General features: G+C 34.7%; 1 protein-coding gene across 5 annotated transcripts in view; it reads right to left on the bottom strand.

The window, feature by feature from the left end:
• LOC137616640 (excitatory amino acid transporter-like) overlaps window positions 1-20675 on the bottom strand; it is a 153907-nt gene that overhangs the window by 35952 nt on the left and 97280 nt on the right. For 2 of the 5 annotated variants that reach the window (XM_068346554.1, XM_068346553.1), the window contains exon 2: window positions 6564-6640. In XM_068346554.1, the coding sequence (XP_068202655.1) occupies window positions 6564-6632 (69 nt within the window). In that variant the 5' untranslated portion in view covers window positions 6633-6640. Of the gene's footprint in view, window positions 1-171; window positions 1129-6563; window positions 6641-18834; window positions 19408-20675 lie in introns of those variants that run through there. The other 3 variants (XM_068346552.1, XM_068346550.1, XM_068346551.1) reach the window with 3 other exon arrangements.

Raw genomic sequence — 20675 nt, 5'->3', positions numbered from 1 at the left:
TGTGTTTTGAGCACATTTGTCATTACAATCGACATCGAAATAACGATTTCATATTTTGATTTTGACATAGATGTTGCCGACAGCATAAATGTAAATGAAATAAACATGAAATGAAACTTATTCATCCATATCCCATTAAATTTTACCAGTTGACATAAGAACATAATTTACCGCCTCTTTTGTGAGATTTCCTCCCTCATCGACGAACAACACCGGTTTCTTAAGCATCGGCACAACTTCGTCTGGGTGAGAAGCGTGGATGGCCATGAGCCACTGCTTTTGCTTCTGGCATTGAGAAAACATTATGCCCGTGGCCATGAGCGAGGGCTTCAGAAGAGGTCCGCCCACCGACCCAATACTGCAGACGGAGTCGCCCCTCTTCCTCCTGGGCGGGGGAGAGTTAGGATCCTCGAACTCGGTAAAATTCCTGTTGCCTCCACCTTCAGATCCTTGCGACACAGTGATGCTCAACACTGACTGCTTCCTTCTGTATTTCTTGGATTGACGATCTTGACTTGAAAGTGAAGGATACGAACCGATGGAGTCCTTCTTGCGAAGGAAGGAGAACTCGTTGCCACATGGGCCGAAGCTTGTGGTCGAGTCGCGGTGCTGTCTTCGTTCATGGGAACCAAAAGATTCGTCCATCGTCATGCACTGATGGTGTGCTCTTCTTAAGATGGACCCCCGTGACCTGATAGGGGCGAAGGCCCCGTAGCTGGTGGCCATTTCACTGAACCGCAAGCGTTCGCTGTGCCGATCTTGCATTTCAGCTTCGGTCGCAGCATCCTTCTTGAAATCATGGGCTGCTGTTAGTTCGACTTGATCGGCCTCTTCCATTTCCTCTTCTTTCGTCTTCTCTTGATTCTTGATCTCGGTTCCCTTATCGTGTTCTCCTATGGGGTCATACCCTTCACGAAGAAATGATGAATGTCGTCGCTTCTTATTATCCATTTCGTGTTGTTGATGTTTTTGATATTTATTTCTAAGAGAATAGTGGATTTTTCACTTTATCAAGTAAAGCAAAAGGTTTTATGAAGTAGTGTTGTTAGAGCCTATTATTAGCATTATTTAAATTCAAAGTAATTATATAATATTTGAAATCAGCATTAGTTCACTTAACGGTAAATGCTAAGATATTATTCTTTTTTTCGTAAAAAGACAACCTCTAAATGAGACAGAACTTGCTACATCTTTACAGTACAACACCTTGGAAGCTACTGACCATTGCCGATATAAGCTGGGAAAAAAAGCGAGGGTAAGACCCTGGAGTTTATAATGAGAGAGAGAGAAGAGAGAGAGAGAGAGAGAGAGAGAGAGAGAGAGAGAGAGAGAGAGAGAGAGAGAGAGAGAGAGAGATAATCCTTAAACCTCAAATTATACAAAATTCATGAACTAAAGGTTTCTCGATTTTCAAATTTCAACAAAATAGTGATCGTAATGTTTTCAAAATGTCAGTTTTAGGTTGATCACTGAGTAAGGGAGTGTCAAGCCTAATGAATATTTCATCATGTTAATGAAACATAAAATTAGAGGCCATTGAACACAACAGGATATCATTAGTCTCTATTCAAGGATAAAGACTTGCTAAGTCTCCTCAAGAGATCGTGAGGTTAAAGAGCGTCTGCGCACTGACACAGATCTTCGAAAATGTTTTTCACCACGGACAAAGGAATGTGTGAAATAAGCTTATATCAACGTGTCTAAGTTTGAGTTTATGCATATAAATACTGTGTATTCTTATATTATATTCTCTTTTAATTTATTTAAAAAAAAAAAAAAACTATTTCATATTACATAAATCTACTTATAAAAAGAATTAGGAATTTGATAAAAAAAAAAAAACATACATAAACACACTTTATTATACACAGAAAGTAGTTAAGTGGTATATGAACCTTGTTCACTGCTTTAATAAACATTGTTCACTGCCTTAATTAATATTGTTCACTGTCCTAAATAGATATTTTTCTAGGACCCTTAGACTGAGTTTTAGATTATAATTTCAAATCTAGTAAGTTGTATTGACTTTGCACTTGACCGCTGTTGGCCACGAAACCTAGTCCCTGGAGGAAGAGTTTTATTTTCTATTTCATTTCTAAGTTTTAATTTAGAATTATCCTATTCCATTCTTAATTTTGAGGCCAAGGATTTACTGTTTCCTTCATTTAACCTAAATTAAATGTTTTATACTTCATTCTGAAATTCTATTTCTAAATTAATTCCCAAATTTTAATTCTAGGTTACCTTATTTCATTTCTAAGTTTACTTCATATATTGCAATTCAGGGATTTTCAATTTAATTTCTCAAATTCAACTTCAAGGTTACCCTATTTCATTTTTAAGTTTGAGTGGGAGGTTATCCCATTTCCTTCTTGAGAGTCTATTCAAGGTTTTCTTATTTCATTCCTAAATTTGAATTCGATGTTTTCAATTGAATTGCTGCATTTGAATTCAAGATTTCAAATTTTATTTCTAGATTTAAATACAAGATTTTCCTGTTCATTGGAATTCAAGGTTTTCCTATATTTTTCATAAATTTCTAATCAAAGTTTTCTTATTCTATTCCTAAATTTGAATTCATTGCTTCCCAATTCAGTTCTAATTTTGAATTCAAGGTTCTAATTTTTAGTTTGTAAATTTGTATTTGAAGTTTTCCTATTTACTTCATAAATTTATATTACAGGTTTTCTAATTCTATAGGTAAATTTGAATTCAAGATTTTCTTATTTCATTTGTAACGTTGAATTTAAGATTTCCTAATTCCTATGTGATTTTCTAATCGGAGTTTTCTCATTTCATACCCAAACTCGAATTCAAAGTTTGTTCATTTCATTTCTAAATTTGAATTAGTGGTATTCATATTTGTCTCCTAATTTTCAATTCGATGTTTTTCTGTTTCATTTTGAATCCAATTTACAATTTTATTTCCAATTTGATTGTAAGGTTACCCTATTTAATTTCTAAGTCTGAATACGAGGTTTTCCTATTAAAATACCTGGATTTAAATTCAAGGATACCCTATTTCATTTTTAAGTGAATATGAGGTTTTCCTTATTTTTATAAATTTCTATCCAAAGTTCGCTCCTTTTATTTCTGAATTTAAATACGGCGTTTTCAATTTTTTCTCCCAATTTTTCATTCAAGGATTGCTTATTTCATTTCTAATTTCGACTTTAAAATTTCCCCATTAAATTTCCAATTTGGATGTAAGGATACCCTATGTCATTTCCAAGTTTTAATACGAGGTTTTCCTATTCCATTCTTAATTGTCAATTCACGATTTCCCAACTAAATTTCAAGGTTTTTTCAATTGGTTTTTTTGAATTTAATTAGGTTACCCTATTTCATTTCCAAGTTTGACTGCCAATATTTCCTATCTCAAAAATCTCTAAATTTCTCTATTTTCAGATAACAGGATAACCAAAATTCTCTCTCTCTCTCTCTCTCTCTCTCTCCTCTCTCTCTCTCTCTCTCTGAGACTACGATTTTAGAAGATTGTTTTTGTTCTCAAAGTTAATATTTATACCTTCATCATCATTAAAGACACTTGTTAATTCTACTTTGCCAGCTGCTCTCTCTCTCTCTCTCTCTCTCTCTCTCTCTCTCTCTCTCTCTCTCTCTCTCTCTCTCTCTCTCTCTCTCTCTCTCACTGCGATCTTAGAAGATGGTTACTGTTCTCAAAGTTAATATTTATTCCTTCATCATCATTAAAGACACTTGTTAATTCTACTTTGCCAGATTCTCTCTCTCTCTCTCTCTCTCTCTCTCTCTCTCTCTCTCTCTCTCTCTCTCTCTCTCTCTCTCTCTCACTCTGAGACTGCGATCTTAGAAGATGGTTACTGTTCTCAAAGTTAATATTTATTCCTTCATCATCATTAAAGACACTTGTTAATTCTACTTTGCCAGATTCTCTCTCTCTCTCTCTCTCTCTCTCTCTCTCTCTCTCTCTCTGAGACTGCGATCTTAGAAGATGGTTACTGTTCTCAAAGTTAATATTTATACCTTCATCATCATTAAAGACACTTGTTAATTCTACTTTGCCAGATCTCTCTCTCTCTCTCTCTCTCTCTCTCTCTCTCTCTCTCTCTCTCTCTCTCTCTCTCTCTCTCTCTGAGACTGCGATCTTAGAAGATAGTTACTGTTCTCAAAGTTAATATTTATTCCTTCATCATCACTAAAGACACTTGTTAATTCTACTTTGCCAGCTGCTCTCTCTCTCTCTCTCTCTCTCTCTCTCTCTCTCTCTCTCTCTCTCTCCTCTCTCTCTCTCTCTCTGAGACTGCGATCTTAGAAGTTGGTTACTGTTCTCAAAGTTAATATTTATTCCTTCATCATCACTAACGACACTTGTTAATTCTACTTTGCCAGCTGCTCTCCTCTCTCTCCTCTCTCTCTCTCTCTCTCTCTCTCTCTCTCTCTCTCTCTCTGAGACTGCGATCTTAGAAGATGGTTACTGTTCTCAAAGTTAATATTTATTCCTTCATCATCATTAAAGACACTTGTTAATTCTACTTTGCCAGCTGCTCTCTCTCTCTCTCTCTTCTCTCTCTCTCTCTCTCTCCTCTCTCTCTCTCTCTCTCTCTCTCTCTCTCTGAGACTGCGATCTTAGAAGTTGGTTACTGTTCTCAAAGTTAATATTTATACCTTCATCATCATTAAAGACACTTGTTAATTCTACTTTGCCAGCTGCTCTCTCTCTCTCTCTCTCTCTCTCTCTCTCTCTCTCTCTCTCTCTGAGACTGCGATCTTAGAAGATGGTTACTGTTCTCAAAGTTAATATTTATTCCTTCATCATCATTAAAGACACTTGTTAATTCTACTTTGCCAGCTGCTCTCTCTCTCTCTCTCTCTCTCTCTCTCTCTCTCTCTCTCTCCTCTCTCTCTCTCTCTCTCTCTCTGAGACTACGATCTTAGAAGATGGTTACTGTTCTCAAAGTTAATATTCATTCCTTCATCATCATTAAAGACACTTGTTAATTCTACTTTGCCAGCTGCTCTCTCTCTCTCTCTCTCTCTCTCTCTCTCTCTCTCTCTCTCTCTCTCTCTCTCTCTGAGACTGCGATCTTAGAAGATGGTTACTGTTCTCAAAGTTAATATTTATTCCTTCATCATCATTAAAGACACTTGTTAATTCTACTTTGCCAGCTGCTCTCTCTCTCTCTCTCTCTCTCTCTCTCTCTCTCTCTCTCTCTCTCTCTCTCTCTCTCTCTCTGAGACTGCGATCTTAGAAGATGGTTACTGTTCTCAAAGTTAATATTTATTCCTTCATCATCATTAAAGACACTTGTTAATTCTACTTTGCCAGCTGCTCTCTCTCTCTCTCTCTCTCTCTCTCTCTCTCTCTCTCTCTCTCTCTCTCTCTCTCTCTCTCTCTCTCTCTCTCTCTCTGAGACTGCGATCTTAGAAGATGGTTACTGTTCTCAAAGTTAATATTCATTCCTTCATCATCATTAAAGACACTTGTTAATTCTACTTTGCCAGCTGCTCTCTCTCTCTCTCTCTCTCTCTCTCTCTCTCTCTCTCTCTCTCTCTCTCTCTCTCTCTCTCTCTCTCTGCATAAATATCTATTCACAGATTGATGCATACGAGTTCTGGGTATTAAATATTTGGATTGTTTTTTTACATCAATTTCTTTTATAGAGTAATTGAAACCGCCTGCATCATGGCAGGACAAATAAACCTTGTCTCACTAATCAGGATTTTAGTAACTTGTATTTATTATTATATAAGAAAGAATTGTATTGGTACATTAATGGGTTTTGCTTCTACTTGCCTAATGAACATGTATACGCACACCATACAGAGATAGATATATGTAAGAGTTAAGAATTTGAAGTTAATATTCTTCTTAGTCCAGGCATGCAACATATACAGTATTATTTACTCATGTAATGGATACATTGAAGCAATAATTTCTTAATGTATTACATAAAATGACAATAAATATGCACATTTATCAAGGCTTATATATCTTTTAGATTTACATGTTTAATCAATGCGGTTAGCAAAAAAAAAAAATCATTAGTATCTTACCCTGTTTTTTTATAGACAAGAGTATCCCATATAGTTTTTTTGCACTATTAACAAAATCACTGAGTAAAAGAGTTAAGAGTTAAGAGTTAATAATTTGAAGTTAATATTCTTCTTAGTCCAGGCATGTAACATATACAGTATTATTTACACATGTAAAGGATACATTAAAGCAATTATTATTTTGATATATTACATAAAATGACAATAAATATGCACTTTTATCAAGGCTTATATATCTTTCAGATTTACATTTTTAATCAATGCGTTTAGAAAAAATAAAAATGGACACTGTAGCAATTATTATTTTAATACATTACATAAAATGACAAATAAATATGCACATTTATCAAGGCTTATATATCTTTTAGATTTAAATTTCTAATTAATGCGTTTAGCAAAAAATAAAAAAATAAGATCTTACTCTTTTTTTTATATAGACAGGAGTACATCATATGGTTTGTTTACATTAGCAAAATCACCGAGTAAAAGCTTATAATAATATTAGGAAATACGAAAACCTTATGACTGACCTTCTTACCGGCAGAAGGTTTGGGCTCGGTCATCCGAATCATTTGCGAACTATATTCTCGTGACTCCATCTTGTTTCCTGCAAGAGAAAAATGAATTTATGCTCAAGTCGGTTCACCACATAATTGCAGGTATCTGCATCTCACTGATTTGTCAGCTTTCAGTCACATGTCTTCTTTATTGCTCTTTTCGCTTTCTTGGTTACCTTTAAAACTTCATGATTTATTCTAATTATCATTGTTGTTGTGGTTGTTGTTGTTGTTGTTGTTGTTATTATTATCATATCTTATATATATACATACATATATATATAAATATATATATATATATATATATATATATATATATATATATATATATATATATGTGTGTGTGTGTGTGTGTGTGTGTGTGTGTGTGTGTGTGGGGAGGGATGCTATTTTCCACATTAAACTTTATCGTCTAATAAAGTTGGCACGAGAGATAAAAAATATCCGGCCTAATTCATTTAGTACCTGCTGAAGAACAGTAGATGATCCAACCGCGCAGGAAGATTTTTGCAACATTAGGCACTTTACACATACATAGAAGGCTCACCAGTAGTATGTTAAACCTCCCTGCACGTACTGCATTAGTCTGTTGGAATCTTTGTGCTTGTAGCATTTTGCTTTTCCAATTAGGGTTGTAGCTTTGCTTCTTATAATAATAATAATAATAATAATAATAATAATAATAATAATAATAATAATAATAATAATAATAATAATAATAATAATAATAATAATGGCTGCATCGGCAGAGTTTTACTTGTATTTTGTGAGAATATACTTGAAAAGTCTTCCCGATTTTGTCATTCACCTGACTGATGAATTTTTCAAGTCTGCTGGATGATTGCAGCGCTCTAGAGAAGAGAATTATCCGGAAAATAGAAAAATTGGATAAGAAAATAAACTCTGCCGATGCAGCCATTACTTTTAACTCAACCTGCCTAAAAGAGGGTCTCCTACCACGAAATAATAATAATAATAATAATAATAATAATAATAACAATAATAATAATAATAATAATAATTGTAGTACCAAATGTCCTTCACGGTGAATATCCAACTCTTTCTAGGCGTTCCTATCCGCCTCTCCTACTTTTTACAGCTTCTAAATCATATTGTTTTCACTAGCCTATTATCATTAACTCTTTCCACAAAACCAAACGCCCTCAAAATACTCGGACCCATTCATTCATCGATACCAAACTTTTAGGCGAACCCAAATTTTTCACACTCAAATATTCTTGCGCCATATATAATACACATAGAGTTTACCTCAACAGATATAACCCTTTCCCTTTCAATCATATTTAACATCATTTCCTTAGACGATGAAGTTCTTTTATCAATATTTTGCACACATTTTACTATCTATCTTGCTTTGTCTATCCTGTGTCCCATCTTTCACCATCTATACTAAATTCACTATTCCAAATTGCGAGCTTCCATTTAACCTCTTTCTCACATGTGCTCTCGCCTTTCTATTCTTACAAATATGTTGAAACTCTTTTACTAGCTTTTACAATATCTCTTCACTGTCCTTAATCATCACTGCATCTTTTGCTAATACCAACCATTCTGTGGTGTGAGCCAAGGAAAAGCCGATGTGAAAAGTGGTTGAAGGGGACCAATGTCCAAGGGAAACAGGAAATTATCCGCCCTTGCAGGCTGCCAACGCAAGAGCCCGGGTCAAAAGCAAGGCATTCTTAAACGAACGAACGAACGAACAAGGAAATTATCCACCAGCTATCACCGGAAGAAGTGGTGTCTCACAAAAGATGGGTCAATTGTGACAGGACCGGAGAAAGAGTTAATACAAAAGACAGCTCCAGAGCAACTAACTTTAATTAGAAACAACGCAGATATTTATAGGGCTCCAAGAGGTTGCATAACGGTGGAAATTGCATGATTACAATGAATGACTTTTGTCGATAAGATTGACATTGGCATAAAAATAGATATCATAAAATAACTTAAATTGCATTTGATGCATTGCACCATCACCCATTGCTCCGCTGAGGTTGAATTTGACCATTCGCCATCACATGCAAGACACCAATAATCTTCAATGTTCTTTCTGTTCTTATTTCCACCAGACTTCGGAAACCCTTTGTTGTTCTGAATTCTTTCACAGGTTTTATTCTTGAGCTTTTTTCCTTGTGAATCCTCATTGTGTTTCTGTAGTTCCTCAGGTGTATCTGTTAATATTGCGGTTTTGCAATTCCTTTAGTTGCATCTTTAAGTCTTTCTTGGGCTAGCCTTTTTAAAGGACTCAGCTCCTCTAGGGTTATGACATCTCCCGTAGGTCTTTGTTCTGTCTTTATAGAAAGATGTAATTGCTATATGGGGTGGTTGGTATATGGTATGTAAGGCCTATCTAAACTTTCCTTCCTTGTACTTGCAATAGGATCTGGTTGATTATGAACTCAAATTCAATCATCGTTGTGCGTAGAGCACCCTCTGTGACACACTACTCTTCGAGTACAGCTTACAACGCTGCCTTCACTAAGCGAACTAATCGCTCCTAAACTACTCCAAAGTGCATTTGGTGGAAGGAAGTGCCACTTGATCTCTTTTCAGAAGAAATTCATAAATTTTCCCTTGATTCAACTTTGACGATGTATGACTGAGCTCATTTTGGGCGCCGTGAAAATTTGTTCCATTGTCACCGAACACTTATTTTGGAGTATTTATTAGCCTTTTATTCTCAAGGCTTGTGTGCTGGGGTGTTGGATCATCCAGAAGAGGTTCAAAGGTAGGTATCATATAGCTTATGCAAACTTCCGTAGGCTATAAAGGGATTTTATCATTTGGTTTGGTTTCATTACCCATTTCTGTAGCATCTGCAACTCTATATATATATATATATATATATATATATATATATATATATATATATATATATATATACACATATATATATGTATATATATATGTATATATATATATATATATATATATATATATATATATATTTCTGTATATATATATTGATATACATATATATACGTACGTTTATATATATATATATATATATATATATATATATATATATATATATATATATATTATATATATATATATATATATACATATATATATATATATATATATATATCACGTGGGGGCAAGTTGTCACTGATTGTGAGAACTAGCCCTACAGGAAAAGTAATTAGCAATTAATATACAATATTTCAAGAACAGTAACAACATTTAAATAAAAATTTCATATATAAACTATAAACACTTTAAAAAATACAAGAGGAAGAGAAATGATATAAAATATTGTGCCCGTCAAAAGCTTATTATTGCTTACCCTGTAGGGGATTTCAATTGTAATTTCTTACTATTATTATTATTATTATTATTATTATTATTATTATTATTATTATTATTATTATTACTTGCTAAGCTACAACCCTAGTTGGAAAAGCAGGATGCTATAAGCCCAGGAGCTCCAATAGGGAAAATAGCCCAGTGAGGAAAGGAAACAAGGAAAATAAAATATTTTAAGAAGAGTAACAACATCAAAATAAATATCTCCGATATAAACTATAAAAACTTTAACAAAACAAGAGGAAGAGAAATAAGATAGAAGAGTGTGCTCGAGTGTACCCTCAAGCAAGAGAACTCTAACCCAAGACAGTGGAAGACCATGATACAGAGGTTATGGCACTACCCAAGACTAGAGAACAATGGTTTGTTTTTTGGAGTGTCCTTCTCCTAGAAGAGCAGCGTTTCATAGCTAAGCTTTAGTATTTTCAATCATATGCGCCATAAATTCAGTGAAACAAAATATGTAGAAACAAGGTTCAGTCATGCTGATCTTTATAAAATACTTGTAGAAGATAACATTGAGTGTGCCTCTCCAAATGCAGACATTGACTTTCGTATATTTTTAACATTAATGGTCACAACTTGTTCAGATGAAGGGTCGTTTCCTCAGTTGAAGCACATCAATAATTTCTTCAGAACAACTTTGCAATAAGGCGGGCTGGATGCCTTATCGCTATTAAGTATATAGAAGTATATGTGTTACGTAAGATCAGTTTTTAGGATCTGATGAAAGACTTTGCAGTTAGTATAAAAAGAAAAAAAAAAAAAAAAAAAAAAAAAAACAGCACACAGGAGGAAACCTTTCGAATGTAAGTGAAAGCAAAATAAAATAGAAATTATTTTCCTTCTAACTGTCATTTTTTTGCTTGATTTCAATGGATAAAATTTTGTGTGGTTTATTATGTTTACACTTTGAATTACACATATATGTATGGGACACCAAACTCTTAAGTGCTTAGGACCTTTAAAAGGCTTAATCAAACCCAGTACTCTTGGGTACATATTCTTAGTGTCCTAAGGATAAAACCAAATATTTTTTTTGGTTTGATTTTTATAAAATGAAAAATTAAGTATGTCGACTTGTCTAAAAATTAGAACGTCTAAAAACGAGATACTGTCCTTTTCCTCCTTTCCTACACTGTTTGAAATTTGCATTAAAAAAAACTGTAAATGCCTTGCAACATTTATACCAGGATTTTTAACCTTTTTAATAACGAATATATTGACATAAAGGAGTGATATTACGGTCACCAACCCTTAAAAGATAATAACAAACAAAGATAGAATCACGGTCACATGTATTTTACTGAAATACGGCTGAAAACAATATATTTTTACGGAGAATTTCCGATTGAAATTACGATTTGTTTTAACAGCGTATAGTAAATTTTCTGGATGGATCCAGGGAAATATAATAACAAAACCATCAAAATTCTTACGACAGTTTAGTGAAGGTATCCATGGATTTTGTTGCTTATTATTGGTGATTTCTTTTCATTCACAGTACAGAATAGACATTTCTATTTAGGCAAAACTCCATCGTGTCATTTTAGCGACCTGTATTTTTTTTTTTTTTTCTTAAATAGACTACAATGAAATGAAACGATTGAGATTTGAAATGGTGGGATAATTAGTATCAGAGCATTATCATTGACTGATTAGATTAAAGGGCATCAAATTGTATATCATTGTAAAATAATGACTGAAGCTTTGCTGAGGGAGGAAGAATTGGAATATTCTGCAATTTATTTCTATGGAATATTCTTTTTCAGAGAATCATTAGCATTTTCATGTTTCTGTAACTTCAATGCATCTTTTAGTCTTTTTCGTTTTATTGTTTTGTCTTCTTGAATGAATCATAGTAGATTAAAACCATTTACATTTAAGATTTTACCAAATCGAGTACGCTTCACTAAACTCACTACCTAAACCATAGAAAATAAGATATTCCTCAGCCTTCCAAGTGATTGGTTGATGCAATTTGAGTTTTATAAAGTTTTATCATTCATGAAGACTACAAATTATCACAGAACAAGTTAGTGAAATTTTAGCAGTAAATTTCTAGAGAATATATAAAAAGAAATATTTCTGTATTAATTGGCAGTGAATTGATCGAATTTTGTGTACATGCGTACATATGAAAAGATCAGTAATTAGTGATAATTAACAAATAAAAAAAAGAAACTAAATTAATGTAATAAATAGCAAGCAAAGAATAAAAAAACAATTATGGAACAGAAAGTGCACCGGACTGCATACTTATCAGCAAGGAAACTAAAACGCATGACTGTGTAAGTCATTTTCCATCATATTAAGTAAGGAACGCGAGTCCAAAATGCTACAGGTATTTAAGAATCATAAGCGGCTTCCCACCACCTTCGGACACAATGTTAAGAGACATAACTACAACACTTGACTCGTTCAATATCTACCACCATTGTGAAAACAAATGCTGTCTAAATTAGGCGAGGCTAACTGAATTCTGACGTCAAGGTCTACTAAATAAGGCTAACTGAATTCTGACGTCAAGGTCTACTAAATAAGGCTAACTGAATTCTGACGTCAAGGTCTACTAAATAAGGCTAACTGAATTCTGACGTCAAGGTCTACTAAATAAGGCTAACTGAATTCTGACGTCAAAGTCTACTAAATAAGGCTAACTGAATTATGACGTCAAAGTCTACTAAATAAGGCTAACTGAATTCTAATGCCAAGTCTAGATTAGGCTAGGTCTTCTCTTCTTTTGTTATGCACTCAATATATTCGTGTAAACAATGCCTACCTTAAAACCTTTTACCTGTAGACCTTATTAGCCAACCTTGCAATAATAAATGTATCATCAAATAGAGACTTGACTTAGTATTCATGGATGAATTGGGTGAATCTGCATATCTGGCAATTGTTCCTTTAGTATCAACACTTGTTCCTACATTGCCTATTGTTCAATCCTTTCCGATTGTTCATGCATCGCCAATCTGTTGTATGGGCAATGTTAGCCAATGCTAACGAAACTGTGAATCTACTGTGATTACATTGGTATTTATTGTAGAAGCTTAAGGTAATATGTACTGTACCAACAATATCAATGTTCTCGGAAGACGAGTGTCATCCTAAAACAACAAAAAACAAAAGAAATTGGTTACAAACAAATGAGAATCGAATATAAATATATAAAAGAATCCTATCCTATTAGGATATCGAAAAAAGATTACTTGACATTTTGGATGAAAGAAAACTAACTTTTATTGAACACCAGGTTCGGAAACACAATACTCTGGAAAGAACGCTACTAATTGGATCAGTCTATGGTACAAGAACGAGAGGAAGGCCTAAAACTAGATTGAGTGACAATATCAAGGATATGTGCGGGCTAATGATGGTGGAGTTGGAAAGGAAGGCTCAAGACCGGAATGAATGGAGATGTTTTGTGCAGAGGGCCACGGCCGTTCGACATCGAACACCCCGTACTTGATGATCCTATTACTGGATATAAACTACTAGAGTTTAAACGTGGATCATGGAGGGCAGAGGCAAGGGTCAGTGATAATGACCTAGCAGGACAATGCCTTAGAGAATGAGCATATTTACATATGATTAGTGCCCAAGCTCCCTTTCTCAAAACCAAGCTATGATCAGGGAGGGCTAGACAATGACTGCAGATGACTCAGCTGGTAGATCTATAGTCTCCCCTTTAATCTCCATCCTTAGCTCACAAGGATAGTGAGATTATAGGTACAGGAAACAATCGAGATTGACATAGCATCGAACCCGTCCAGCAGATTGCCAGGAGAGGGACGTTTCCAATAGGCTAGTCTTATCTAGGTAGATTATACTAACTGTAATACTGAAGTATATATGTAACAATACCTACACGTACATGCATAATTAAAGTCATAAACGTCGAGATGCAATGACGTTGTACACGATAATGTGTTCCATAAGCTTTACATATAACTTACGATTCATTATAAGTCACTTACATAACAGTTTAAAACGGATACCCCACTGAAGCTATCTTCATAGATCTCCAGCATGCTCTCCAAACCCCTCCTTTCTCTCTCTCTCTCTCTCTCTCTCTCTCTCTCTCTCTCTCTCTCTCTCTCTCTCTCTCTCTCTCTCTCTCTTTACCTTTTATTCCAAGAAATATTTGTTCACATTATAGATAACTACCTTAGCTTGGCTATTAAGGTGTCCATATGGCAAGCTTGAAGCAGGGGAATGATCCATTGCGAGATTGTGCTTGTGTCACTGAGTGTGTAGTGGCAACGTCTGGCTTATGAGGATGGGAGGGGCCCCGCTCATATGACATGTTAAAGATGGGGGGGAAAGTTTCATACAGAAAACACCTTGATAGTGGTATGGAAGAAAAGTTAGAATAATTTTGGTTACAATTTCAGAAATATACCAAGGTATATAAAAACAGAGAAAGAGAAAGACAGAGACAGAGGGTAAGTAGGTGGAGTGAGATTGGAGAAAAAAAGACAAGCCAATGGTCTTTGGAGATGTGGCATAATTGGGAGAATCCGTTTAGAACCTTATCGGCCCTTTCTCGCTGCGTTAAGCGTAGAAAGTTATAGCCTTTTGGTTTCTCTGAACGTTTCTGGGGATGGGTATACTACCCTATTAACATTTTGTCTTGGCCTCAGTAGAAGCAGTTACTCATTCTTTGCTGAATGGACATTCAATTGGTAGATCGTAAGCGATTTTTGAATCTTTAGTTACTGTATCCATCATTAAACTAAACAAGTCAGAAACTGTATATGTGTAGTATGTGTATGTATACTGTATAGCCTACCTTTTCTGAGAGGGGATACCTTAACGTGCTGGATGGATCTGAGTATCACCATGATCAGTAAAGCTGTACTAGTCAGGGCCAGTCATACTATAGTCAATTTTTTTAGCGAGAGAGATTTGCACCGACTCGCAGCGGTGCCCTTTTAGCTCGGAAAAGTTTCCTGATCGCTGATTGGTTGGACAAGATAATTCTAACCAATCAGCGATCAGGAAACTTTTCCGAGCTAAAAGGGCATAGCTGCAAGTCAGTGTAAATGCACCTCATTATAAGAAATTGACTATAGGTTGGTTTGCTGTGACCGATCAGACGAAAGTCTCCCACCATCACCAATCCGTACTGGGCAGCATGGTGATGAAAAAGACCAAACCCCAAACAAGACTAAGGATATGTCTGAGGCCTTTGTCCAGCAGTGGACTGGAGACAGCAGCATTTGTTGCTGTTGATATATATATATATATATATATATATATATATATATATATATATATATATACAGTACAAGTATATACATATATATATATATATATATATATATGTATATATATGTATATACTTGTACTGTATACATATACATATATACATATATATATATATATATATATATATATATATATATATATATATATATATATATATATATATATATATCAGCATTCAACAGGGGGGCCAGAAAGCACATCTAAAAAGTGCATAATTTCTTGCAAGACATTCCGAGTAATACATAGTTCACTTTCAAAATGTAGATGTAAGAAAAATCTATAAAATTTACACAAATATATTAGAACAGGGTTATAAGCACATCAAAATTATTCCAAAATACTTAAAGTTAATATTACTTTAAATTTTTCAGTAAAGCTACAAGGAGGACCAGGGTCATCAAACCGTGCTAAGGAAACGGCGAAGAAGGAATGACCAATATAGGACATCATCCTACGACATCAGGTATGCTAGATCAACGGGAGGAGCGTTGGAGTTCTCAGACGGAACAAGCCCTTTGATGTATAAGCATTCAAGGGAAAATGTGTATATACATGTATATATATATGTGTGTGTGTGTGGGTGGGCGTGTGTATGCATATGTATATATGTAATACACACATGTATACTGTATATGCATACACATACACACACATTTATATATATATATATATATATATATATATATATATATATATATATATATATATAAATCTTCATATAATAGAGAGTAAGTGTCTGGATTTACATATATATATATATATATATATATATATATATATATATATATATATATATATAAATATATATATATATATATATATATATATATATATATATATATATATATATATACAGTACATGTATATATTTCATTTTGGTCATGCTCAGCTCTCCCCATCCCTCGCGTAGAGTATGAGAAGGCGTAGTTATATCATATTGAGAGAGGGTTGAGTGAGTGTATAAGTATGCTTAGTTATCTATCTGAATATCTAGTCGCCATTTCTGACGGATCGCGTACACACACACACACACACATATATATATATATATACATATATATATATATATATATATATATATATATATATATATATACATATAATATGTATATATATATATATATATACATACATATGCGTGTGTGTATACACACACACACACACACACACATATATATATATATATATATATATATATATATATATATATATATATATATATATATATATATATATATATATATATATATATATAATCTATGCATACATAGTTATTTAAAGTTTTGATTACCGAACTTTTTACTCTTTTTGAGAACCGTCTTAAAGAGTTGAGTTTCAATTTCACAGTAATTTATTTGAAAATAAATTTCCGAGCCTGAAGTTTTACTTTTATTCTTATTGAATTATCTGACGGCCCGATACAATGTGCTTTTGATTGTGCTGTCCCGTCTTCCAATCGAAGCCTTATGAGAGCTACCAATGACACCACATATATAAATATGTACATGTATATAAGCATAAGGTAAATTCAACTTATGATTGTTTGTCACTATAGCATACTACGATAAGTGGGTAGTCCGTGTAAACCTCTAGTGAGCGGGTTCGAGTCCTGCCACACAATGTTCATATTTCTGGGCTGCCCAAAGGCAAGAGCCCAGGTCTTACACAAGGTAAGGCAATCTATACAGACAGACAGACAATGATCAAGTTTCTTTCGTACATTCCTAATTTGATATTGGGCAGCTTCTAAAGTCCATTTCTTTTAGCGAGGCATATTTGCACCAACTCGCAGTGGTGCCCTTTTAGCTCGGAACAGATTCCTGATCGCTGATTGGTTGGACACGATAATTCTAACCAATCAGCGATCAGGAAACTTTTCCGGGCTAAAAGGCCACTGCTACGAGTCGGAGCAAATCTGCCTCACTAAAAGAAATGGACTATAGTGTTACTTATATTCAGAAAAGAGTTTAAGGAAATCGAGAACTTTCAAAGGTAATAATGGGAATTAGAATGTAAAAGGGCCAGTAGATTTGCGTGTATTTTTTTCTAACATTAAGAAGTTTCGCATAAATGAAGGGATCACCTAAGAAATCTGATGCCTTAGTCACTGCTACGTAAATACTGTACTTTGACCAGAAAGTCTAGATTTAACTCCTATGCAGAAAACTTTAACAAAAATAGCGGCTTCATAAACTACAAATAATGCCATTAGCAGCATGTTGAACTTCCTAGGAATTCCACATTTTCCCCCTTCTTGCACATTTTCTTCTTCATCCTAGATTAATGCCTTTCCTTTTTATTATCAATGTCATTTAATTTTTCAATTCATCATAGGCCTTCCCTTTTTCTTGCCTCCTATGTCTTGCAAATATAAAATCCTTTTACTAATCAATCGTCACTCATTCTTTTTAAACCAAAAGCATCTTAAACTCTCTGATATCTCCTTTTACCTAAGTTAACCTTTTGTCCACTTCTATCTTTACATTTCTCACCCTTTTAGTCCTAGTCTTCTGAAAGACTGTTTTCTTTCTTTACACAAATCATTATTAGCCTTTTTTTTACTTCCATATCCAATTTCATCATAGTATGCACTGTTAAAAACCCGTAATTTTAATCAGATATTCTCCATAAAAATATTCTGTTATCGGCCGTATTTCAGTAAAATACAGGCGACCGTAATTTTTACCCTACTTGATTATTATCTTTTACGGATTGGTGAACGTAGTATCGGTCCTTTACGCCAATATATCCCTTTTTAAAAACGGTAAATGCCTGGCAACATTTATTCCAATAATTTTACCGTTTTTTTATGTACATTTTTAACAATGTGTGAAGCACTAAGTAATCAATAAACCTGACAAGTCGACAACTTTGAAAACTTACATCAATTGCTGAGGATGATATTATAAAGTGGTAAAACTTTAGGAATTAATGGGCTAAAGATATTTGATGTTGTGGATTGAATATCTTAAGTCAAGATATTTTGTGAAGAATAAACCCGATCCTGAGAGCTTTCATGACCTAAAATTCATGAAACCTAAGACTTAAGTGGTATCATGTATAATCAATTGACTGGTCACTTTATTGAAAGATAGAAAGAGTGAAAGTCTGATGAATTGGCATAAAGAGATGTAGAGTCGTTCCTTATATTATTATTATTATTATTATTATTATTATTATTATTATTAGCTAAGTTATAACCGTATTTGGAAATGCAAGAGGCTCTAACCCCAAGGGCTCCAACAGGGGAAAATAGACCAGTGAGGAAAGGCAACAAGGAAATGAAAAAACTACAAAAGAAGTGTCCTGCAATATATACAACAACAAAAAATGCAGCCATTTCTAGTCCATTGCAGTACAAATGCCTCAGACAATGTCTTATGTCTTGAGTCAGTGATCCATTTCTACTTTTGAGATATCAAGATTAAAAAAAAAAATTGAATTAACATAAAAATGTAATCAGAATTGCCTATCAAACGTATACATAAGAAAAGGAGAACCCCTTTTGCTCTTTTTTTATGTCGGCTGCCCCCTAAAATTGGGGAAAGCGCCATTATAAATAGATAGATAGATACAATTATTGAGATAATTGAAGGGAAATTATGAAAATAGGTCGCTGAATAAAACATTCACGACTTACCACTATTGGTTCGAGAGTATTTGCGTTCGGCAGACCGCCGTAAACTTTCTGTTCTTTTCTCAGACATCGTTGGTCAGCATACTATTGAAGCCTCCCTTCACACGGAATACAGATTTTGGGTAGAAAAAGCCCGAGCTCCCCTTGCCTTTTCGAGTGACGAGAGACCCTTTATAAATCTATTATAGATTTTTCAGTTTCCTGTTAACGAGGCTGACCCAGATTCTCCAAGGTTGGCTCTACAACTTCGAAGGTCAAACGATATCAACCCTTCACTGCACTGCAATGTTACTAAAGCACATGAGATCAGCCAAATCGAATTTCAAGAATTGGATATCGATAAGAATTTCTTCAAGCTTGAAATGCCTTGGAAGTTTTATTCTTGAGCTTTCAAACTTTTACGCAAGCACTTATGAGTAAGATACGAAAGTTCCCGCGCAGGATGGCAATGCCCTTCGGCCGTGCAGAGGATCACCACCGCTGGGAAGCGAAAGCTGGAAGGAGGGCGCCTTCACCAAGGAGCAAGAACCGACAGGAGGTTTCTGTGGCGGCAGCCCAGAAGGAGATGAGATTCTTGGATGCCCTAGAGCTGTTCTCGAGCCAGAATAGCCACAGCATCCCATCCCCTCCCCCCACCCACAACTTCCAATAGCCAGGAGCCTACGGCCACTTCCCCTCAACAACCACCCCCATCATCTCCCCTCCTCCTCAAAGGGAACCTCCTCCACCTATCGGCTATCAATCACACTACCTTCCTCCACCTTCCACCGATCACCCCTCCTCTCCAATATACTTAGAGGGGGTGGGAGGAGGATATCCTGGGTCACTCTTACAGTTTCCCCCTTTTGTTTATTTTTGCTTCCTCTCTTCTTCTTTTCCCCGATTCCGTCTTTGATCACCCGGCTTTAATCAAGCCGCATGTATGGTCATTTCACAAGACAAACTGCTTGTCTGCTCCTAGTTCTATTGAATAAAAGCACACGAACAATAACATTTCTAGAATTAAGTGATTTTGAACGTATGAGGTTTTCAATGCTTCCTAGTCGTGATAATTTCGTTTTTCGTAGAAAATTGGAAGGAGGCCGGATATGATATAAGAATATATATCAGTAAATGATATATCCGAAAAAAAAAAAAACAGAGACCAAGCAAAAATGTTAGAGTATTAGTTATCTAAATATGTCATCAAATCAATCATGTCAATCAACTTGTTACAATAAAGGAAAACTATATTCAAGAGAAATGATGGGCTAATAAAATCATATTTATTATGGTAAATGAAAACAATTGAATCGTGATGGTTCAGGATACAAAGTAAGATTTTAATTATTAATCTAATAATATGTATTTTATATTTCAAAAACATATTTATGAAAGAATAAGGACTAAGAATGGAGTTAACAAAATGGGGTAACCAATTACATGGAGAAGTGTTAATATATTCTTTTCAACGATTCGTTCTTTTATAGTAAATCGGTTTTGCATTAGGCAAGCAATGGTATTTATACAGAACTAACTCTTAACAAAGGGTTGTGGTGGCCTATAGGATACCTCCCTATCTGGCGATCGCTGGACAGGGCTTCGAGTCCCTCAAACTCAATAGTTTCTTGTAGAATGCGACATTACCATCCTTGCGAGCTCATGACAGAGGTGTTTGGGAGAGCCTATAGGTCTACTGCTGAGTCATCAGCAGACACTGCCTGGTCCTCCTTAATCCTAGCTTGGAGAGTGAGCTTGGCTGCTGATCATGATTATGTACCGGTACGTGTGGTCAGTCTCTAGGGCATTGTCCTGCTACCCAGGGAAATTTCACTGTGCCTTGCCTCTGCCACTTTAAACCTTTG

The sequence above is a fragment of the Palaemon carinicauda genome, chromosome 22 (assembly GCF_036898095.1).
Source record: "Palaemon carinicauda isolate YSFRI2023 chromosome 22, ASM3689809v2, whole genome shotgun sequence".
NCBI classification, from domain to species: Eukaryota; Metazoa; Arthropoda; class Malacostraca; order Decapoda; family Palaemonidae; genus Palaemon; species Palaemon carinicauda.
The sequence above is the reverse complement of the archived record's forward strand: the minus strand, read 5'-3'. Positions and strand labels throughout refer to the sequence as shown.